Source organism: Myripristis murdjan, chromosome 13, assembly GCF_902150065.1.
Source record: "Myripristis murdjan chromosome 13, fMyrMur1.1, whole genome shotgun sequence".
NCBI lineage: Eukaryota > Metazoa > Chordata > Actinopteri > Holocentriformes > Holocentridae > Myripristis > Myripristis murdjan.
In genome coordinates, this window is record NC_043992.1 from 6,493,860 (window position 1) to 6,502,280 (window position 8,421).

An 8,421-nucleotide genomic window follows, 5' to 3' on the forward strand; every position below is an offset into this window, starting at 1 on the left:
TTTTCCGTCTGGTTTCCTGATCGCTCACAGTACAAGGAAACAGACTAACTAGATTCTGCGACTGACAATTTCGAAGGTGAAATTTGTCGTCTGCAGCGACCGAGCCGGGTCTTACCAGACAGCGGCTCCCGGGGCTTCACCTCCTCGACCGGCTCCTCCTGCACCGGCTGCTCCTCGGCGCTCTGCGAGGCGTGGTCGGCCATCGACTCCCTCTTCAGCTTCCCCAGGCCGACCATCTTCATGAAGGAGAGGCGGCGGCTGGTCGAGTCGCCCTCGCTCTCCGAACAGTTCAGCTCCCCGTTGGTGAGAGACTCCTTGCGGGAGCTGCGGGAGTCGCGGTACTTCCCTGCAAACCTGCAGACATACACAGACAGAATCTCCTGAACGGCCTCATCTCCTCCCCTCATCCCTCTTTACCAGGAAACTGTATTGCTTTTGCAAATCCACATTTCTTCATCACACTTTCCCTTAACAGAATCTCTTTATACTTCTTCACTTCAACAAACTAATCTCTTTCCATCTTCCCTCCTTACCAATGGTTCACTTCACATTTCCTGTTAGCTTAGCATAAAGACTTGAAGTCTATGGGAGTCGTTAGCCTGGCTCCATCCAAGTGAAAGATCCACTCTGATGATCCTCTGTGATCTACTGTGTGAATCAGGCAGCTTCAGAGCTGCTGGAAGGTTGATTTTTTTTCACTGTGAAGAAGCCAGGCTAACGACTCCTATAGACTTCAAGTCTTTATGCTAAGCTAACAGGAATTGCTACCCATAGGAACTGAACCACTGGACGTCCAGAGGTGGAAATGGTGTCCAACATCTGGTCTCAGTGTGGGGAGGTCTGGAAAAAGAGATTTTGCCCAAAATGTTGGAATATTTCTTTAACAGAATCCCTTCATCCCTCTTTACCTGAGCAGACTCCCCTCGGAGCTCCGCCTCCCTCTCTTCTTCTTCTCTGCAGGAGATGGCGTTCCCTGCAGCGACCCCTGCGGGGAGGGCGTGTCACTTCCTTTGCTCCGCCCCGACACCCTCAGGTTCTTTCCCAGCTTCCCCAGGCTCTTCAGCGGCGACGTGAACTTGAAGGGGCCTTTCCCCGAGCCGCCTCCTCCTCCTCCGCCTCCGCCTCCTCCTCCCCTCTTGCCCTCATTGGCTTCGTTCTCGTCCTCCTCGTCTTCAAACGGATTGCGGTCCCGAGGAGCGCCGCCATCCAGCAGCGAGCCGCCGGGCGACCAGTGGTTGCCGTGGTTGCCGTTGCCGTGGATGGAGTCGGCGTCGTCGTCGGCGAAGGGGTTGTGGTGGTGGGTGATGTTGAGGCTCATCCTGCGCAGGATAAAGGCGTTGTCGAGCGTCGGGCCGCCTTTCAGACGCACCGGGAGGTTTTTGAGGACAGGCATGATGGAGCTGGGGGAGGGGGGGGAGGGAGGGGGCAGTCTGAGGAGAGAGAGAGACAGAGAGAGAGAGAGAGAGATGATAAGTCGACCAATCCGACCCCCTGAGTTTGATTTAATTCAGCAGAAACTGTTACAACACAAGTGACTGTGGTTTAATTTCATCACTTTGAATTCATTTGTCATTTTCATTTGTGTTCAAGTATGACATGTGTGACATATGACATCGCTGTGGGGAGAAAAAAAAAACTATCCAGCTCGGGGAGAGGGGTAATATTACAAGAAAAAAAAACTTGGATATTCTCTGAGATTTAAGTGGTACATTCACCAGAAAAAACTCACAAATTTATGAATAAAAAACTTGGAAATTCTGAGATTATAAAGTCACAAATTTACAAAAAAAAAAAAAAAAAAAAAAAGTTAAAACTTTTCTATTTGATGTGATTCTGCAGCCATAAAACAGCATCTTGGCTTTGAATATTTCCCTCAGTGTCAGTGTGATGGAGCTTCAGTGAAGCTGCAGAGACACATCATGAAGGAGACTCTGTGCTACAACATGGATTTTTATTTTATTTTTTTCTTCTAACTTAGAAACTACTTACAGGTAAATTTAAGAGGAAAATCAGAGTTAATGGGTTGGAAAAACTAAAAAATCCTTAGTGATTGATATCAACATCGAATAAAAACAATCCTGTTGAACATATTACAGTATAAAATACAGTTAAGGGGCTTAAAATTACAGCATTATTGCAAAACATTCAAAACATTCTTAAACATTTGCTATGAAGGAGATAAAGAGACAGAGAGCGATGAACAGGGTTGTGGCATATATCAGCGCTGCAGCCTTTTCCAGATGACACACATTCGATTCCCTGACATTTGGTTTTATTCATTTGATGCGTCGCTGTCTTTATTCAAAGCTATACCTGTGTGTGTTTTAAATGCGACCGAGCTTTTACCTCAACCTGCTGCTGTTTTTCTGCCAGTCGCCTCAAACTGACGACTCTCAAGTCATTTCACATCCAGATGGTTTGGGTTTGGAGATTAACCCTTTCTGTACCTTCACAGGTACAGGGCGGGGCGTTCTTCACCTGAGGCAATAGATTAATGATTTATAAGCCCAAATATCAATACATCTTAATAAAACTTTGTATTTATCTTCCCACGTGGGTGGAGTTGAAAATTACTACACTTTTACCGGTGACCATTGAAAATGAAATTACAAAAACAGCCTGAAGATGCAGGTGTGACTGTTTGGCTGGACTATATGGATACAACATCTGTATTGCTGCTCTGGTGGGTTAGCATTACGCTGGAGGTAAACCAGTAAGCAGACTGGATCCAAACCCCGTCTCGAAGAGCCTCGTTAATGTTTGTCTGCAGATCAGGCTGCTGCTGATAACGGACGCTCTTATCTCGGCCTCGCTGTCACGGATACACTTTTACAACACGGAGGTTAGCATCAAAGCACACAGGTGTGACGGGTGTTGTGCTGTCACCATGGCAACATATCAGCTTCCTCCTGCCGCGCAACCTCGCCTCTTTATGGCCGGCGTGTTGAAACCGTTGGTATCAGTTGTGAGCTAACGCGTCTGCTGGCTTTCTGCTCCACTTTTATCAGCGCCAGTTAAACCCAGAGACTCCCAGGTAGTAAAGCCGGCCTCGCTCAGGTCAGACCGAGAGTTCAGTTTGTTTATCGTTCAGTCAGGGGCACGCACAGCGATTTGGAGGCCCGGGGCAAACCTGTTCTCTGCCCTCTCTGATCCAACTGTAAACCTAAAACAAGCTCATTCCACAGTCACATGATAAATTAAATGGTACAATCTGTGACTGATGGCCACAAATACAAACACACAGCTTCGTTTTCTCTTCAGGTTTGTCGACTGGCCTGTCTAAAACGTGATCAAAGAAGCTTTTGTTGAGGTTTTCAGGAGGATTTATTGGAATTCCTGAATTAAATTAACCCAGTGGTTCCCAACCCAGTCCTAAAGGACCCGCTACCCTGCAGGTTTTTGTCTCAGCTCTGCTCTTTCACCCCTGATCTGTTTAAGGGCTTCATGCTGATTGGTTGAAACAGATGTACCTGAACAGGGCATGCATGAAAGTGCTTGGGCCCTAACTGGGTCAGATGTGCAAGTCCTCTTGGAAGTTTTAACCTTTCTATAATCTTTGGGCTCAACTTGACCCCCATTCAGTCTCTAAATACATGGTTAACTTTGTTTTGGCTTCATATTTAATGATTTTTCCTTATTTCATGGCAACAAGTGGATAATCGTAAAATCAGCATGATGATATGTTTTCAACATCCTGAACACATCTTGTAAGAGTCAATGTTTCATTTGAGGTCGTCATCAAGAAACATAAAGTACCAGACACATAAAGGTGGGTAATACTTTTTATTATAATCATTTTCTGGAGGTTTAAGTAGCTAGGCTGACCCCAGCTGAAAAAAAAAAATGTTAATTTGATTAGAAATGTCTATATTAGATTATATTATATTAAGTTATATTATAAATGAGATTGGGTTAGAGTTAGTTAGTTTACCTTGTCTAATGTTAAAGTTCACCTGAGTTCTCTTCAGTTTAATTTGACACAGTTCTGTTCAGTTTGGTCTTTACTGACTTACAGGTTTCTCTGTAGAACTAGGACATGATCATGTTGCCTGGTGTGGAAATGAATGAACTAGAAAAACTTCTCTGACTAAACGGGTCTAGTTTCCATGTCACGCCTGCAGAGCCAAACCTGAGGACAGGAAGCTGCCAGGCGGCAAGAGGCCGCCGCCCCGCTGTAAAGCAGCTGCTGACGCTCGTCACAGCAATAAACCTGCAGACAAAATGTGACGAGCTCATAAAACTGGAGCAGAATCCGGGACGTCGGCTGGCTCACCTCCGCCTCGGTGACCGTTTAGGCGGGAAAGCTGACGGCGTTTTTTACTGACCGAGGATAAACTCGACATCCATACTGTGAAAACGCCCGTCGATCCCCAAAGTTACAGATTTACATTCACTCATCTAGAACGTGGGCATTAATACCAAACATGTTCCACATTCACAGCTTCCATACATGTCAAGCAAATTAAACTAAAAAAAAAAAAAAAAACTCGTCTAGCTTTCAACTAATGAACACACAGGACTTCTAATCTACCAAAGCACAATCTTATGGTGACGACGGCGTGTACAGCCACAGAAATTACAGAAATTACAGAGTTAGAGGGGAGGGGGGAATATTTAAAGGAAAAATAAAGTGGTACATTAACAAGAAAAAAACTTTTCTTGTAAAAATTTAATTTTTTACTTTTTTTTTTTTTGGTAACCTTGTGTTGACTCTGCGAGGTTGGATCACAGTCACAGCAACGTCTCCTCAGAGAAGATTGTGATTCTGGACTCAAACCAGCAGGATTTCCTTCGGACTGAATCCCACAGGAGGAGAACAAACTAGTTTTCACTGTAATTTTCTTGTAGATTTGCATTTTGAACCTGAACTTTGAACCTTTTCCCCAAAATAATAACCCCTCCCTGTCTTTTTTTTTTTTTTCTCCCCACAGTAATCTGCTGTTGTAAATCCAAACTGAATACGACCCACAGGCACACAGACTGATCTTGCCTCACATCGTCAATCGATGCCTTCAGCTTTACTGATTCCTGTGAGTTTGCAACCGCAGCAAAGGCAGTGGTGCTAGAAGGCCAAACACACACACACACACACACACACACACACTCAGCTGATGAACAGCACGGCGGAGCGGCTGAGAGCGAACACACCCTGGACTCCACTCTCCATTACAATATCAGTTTCCCTTCCGGGCCCATTGTTTGTGTCCAGAAGCTTCCGCGATGCCCTGCGACCCTCTTGAAGAAAACATGTTCTGTGTGTGTGTGTGTGAGCGAGCGCCGTGTGGGTTTCCTCACCCTGCTGCCGGGGCTGCTGGGTATTTATGGACCCAACACCAGTGAATCACTTCCCACCTCACCCTGCTGTGTGTGTGTGTTTGTGTGTGAGGGTGTGTGGTGTGCACTAAGTATGTGAAAGTATTGTTGCTCATGTGTGCATGTATATTTGTGTGTGTGTGTCTATTTTGGGCGGCAGCAGACTGGTACTCGTGCTGAGGGAATTCCTGAGCCTGGAAACTGATGTGAACAACATCCGATGTCAGTGAGTCGGCGGCTCGACGCTGAATCACAGCTCACAGCTTCGGTTTCCCACCGCTGATTCCCGAAAGAACGGAAAACCCAGCGTGCTCTCTGTCTATTTCAGTGCACACATACACACACACATGCACACACACGCTTATGATTCTCCATCTTATAAAGCGGCAGCCTAGGTAACGGTTATTTTCCACATTTGATTTTCCCACAGAACAGCACCTGAGCAGCCGTCTTCCCACTGTCGTCTCGCTGCGAGCGAGGCCAGGAGGAACTGCTGGCCCTCGGCCTCGAGCCACCAGGACAAAAGACATTCACGTTTTCAAGTTTTTTCAGTTTTGTTCAGTTTTTGGTGGCCCTGTCCCACCGTGCTTTGGATCCCCACCGCTTCCAGCTCTCTCACTGTATATCACATAACGTCCTCATTTGGTCAAACAGTGTTGACGTCGGACATTGTCCTAATGTCCCGGTTTGAGCAGGACTGCCACTTGTCCTCCATTTTTCTTTCCTTCTCTTCTCTCTTCTCTCCCTTTCATTGACTGTTTCACCTGTTGTGCTGCCAAGTTCAAGATCCCTCCAACCAATTTTACTTTTACAGTCAATATGATTTTATTTATTTATTTATTTATTTTACACCATTTAAATTTCTTAATCACCATTTGAGTTACAAAAAATATTTGACTTACATAACAGTGTCTTGGTCTTGCGCTCCTTTTGAAACATAATTATATATATTTAATCAAATGAATACATCATCATGTTACGTATCATGACTTCTGTCTGAAGAGCTAAATAATTTTCTACAAGATGTAGTAGAAACTAGAGCATTTAAAATGTTTTTGTTGGCAGCCATGTTGGCTCCATCACCTTCAGCCATGGCTGTTGTCATAGTAACCAGGTGAGCTGCTGCATTCACATCCTGTGGGAGCCCAGCGTGGAGTAGAAATGCTGACAGTGAGTAAAATAAATGAAACAGTATTTAGCCTCTTGAAATACCTGCATCCAGAATCAGCTATGAGTGATGAGCACAATAAGAATAAACTGATCAATTAAAGATAAATTGTGATGCAGCACTCTTATTTTATTTTCTTCTGGCAGGTAAAACCTGTCTGCTGTGTGTTTGTCGCGTTTGTCTCTTCTGCTTGAGGTAATTCTACATTCTGTGTTATTTTCGAGAGTCAACGTGCAGCTTTTCATTGACTGGTCAACTACAAATTAAAAAAAAAACTTTTTAGGGTCTTCATGACATGACCTCACATGACCTCACATGACCACTACTTCCTGTCGAACAGAGCAGCTTAAAGAGCGACATCATCGTCCTGCTCTAGAAAATTAAAATTTCAACCAATAAAACCTTCACAGATCTGTACATCCTCTCATCCACCTGTCCCTTCAAAATAAAAGCGTGCTTCTTTCTCAAACTGTGATCCTGTTGGCTTGCTCTTGTGAATGATCCTTCCCTGCACCATGTCCCGCTCAAACTTCAGCCACTGGTGCAGGATGACGTCACTGTTTAATAAATTAATACATAAACAGATTTTTGTTATGAGGGTGGAATTTTGAAAACAAGAGGCCGCCCACGGGCTCCTGGGTTTTAAAGAGTTCATATTTATCTTATTTTTTTAAACCAGGACAAACTGAATGAGATTAAAAATGTCTTTGTGGGAGCCTCCTGGCCGAGATCCAAGATCATGACAGCAGATCAATCAGTTACCAAAATTATAATCATCAGTTTTGTGTTGACACTCGTGTTTGACATGAGCTCAGCCGCAGGGTTAGGCTCGTGTTGTCAGGGTGAGGTGACTCAGACTCCAACGTTCGTTCCTCTCCGTCGTGATTTTCTGGCGTCGTCTTGGCCGCCTCTATCAGGAATGCGTGGCCTGGAAAACCTCAAAACCAGCACCAGAATTAAAACCAGCGAGTCTCTTGGCTGTGACTGGCGGCTGAGTGGAGGCGACCGCACGCTCTGCTCAACCGGGACGCTCCTTTATCGCCACCAAAACCAGTTATGGAGATTTCATAATCGCAGCTCGAGTCCTGATACTCCCGGTCGTTTACCGTTAGCGGTTACTAAATTAGATCCATTTTGGTGATTTACTAAAGAGCTACGTTATGAGCTCGCCTATGGTTTCACTAGCACCTTGATCTGTCAAAAAAAAAAAATCTGAGCTTCCTCTAAAACAGCAGAGGTAAGATGGACACATACGGTTAAATTAACTGATATATTTCTGCGGTATGAGCCTTTATAGTTTCGTGTTTGAGAGTGTGTGTCACACTGAGCTGAATCGATCACTGAAACACTGCAGCAGAGGCTAGATTTGATCATCAATCAGTCAATCAATGTATAGCTCTTTTCATACACCAGAGGCAGGATGAAGACCAATAAGAAAAAGATAAAACTCAAAACAGCAAAATAAAAGTACTAATAAATTAAGTAAGATATGAAAAGTAGTAAATACTCCAAACAGCAGATCAACTGATGGACTCCATGCTTCGTGGGTTTCCTGCTGAGAACGTGAGGAGGTGCAGCGCCAAGTGTGAGGACGTTTGGATGAGCTCTTCTCCAAAACCTGCAGAATTAGTTTTCTGGGGCGCCCCGGCGGCTCACCAGTTAAGAGCGCGTACCAGGGCTCAGTCCCGATCACAGGCCATTTGCTGCAGGTCATCCCTCTCTCCCCTGCCTTTCCTGTCTATCTCAACTGTGACTGTCAGATAAAGTAGAAATGGCCAAAAAATAATCTTTAAAAAAAAAAAAAAAAATAGTTTTCTGAGTTCACCTGCTGGTGTGCAGCGTGACGGTTTCAGCTGATTTTGGTTCAGCTTGAAGCCTGAATCTTTTAAAACATCCCCCAAAAACCTGGCTAGAGTAAGAAATAAGTGCTAAAGGTGCAC

At 44.7% G+C, this 8,421-nt stretch overlaps 1 protein-coding gene across 1 annotated transcript in view; it reads right to left on the reverse strand.

The window, feature by feature from the left end:
• Positions 1-1,414, reverse strand: part of exoc3l2b (exocyst complex component 3-like 2b) — a 31,198-nt gene extending 29,784 nt beyond the window's left edge. The window contains exons 1-2 of the mRNA XM_030067359.1: positions 909-1,414; positions 116-354 (exon numbers count right to left, since the gene is read on the reverse strand). Coding sequence (XP_029923219.1) covers positions 116-354; positions 909-1,393 — 724 coding nt within the window. The 5' untranslated portion in view covers positions 1,394-1,414. The remainder of the gene's footprint in view (positions 1-115; positions 355-908) is intronic.
• Between the last annotated feature and the right edge of the window lie 7,007 nt (positions 1,415-8,421).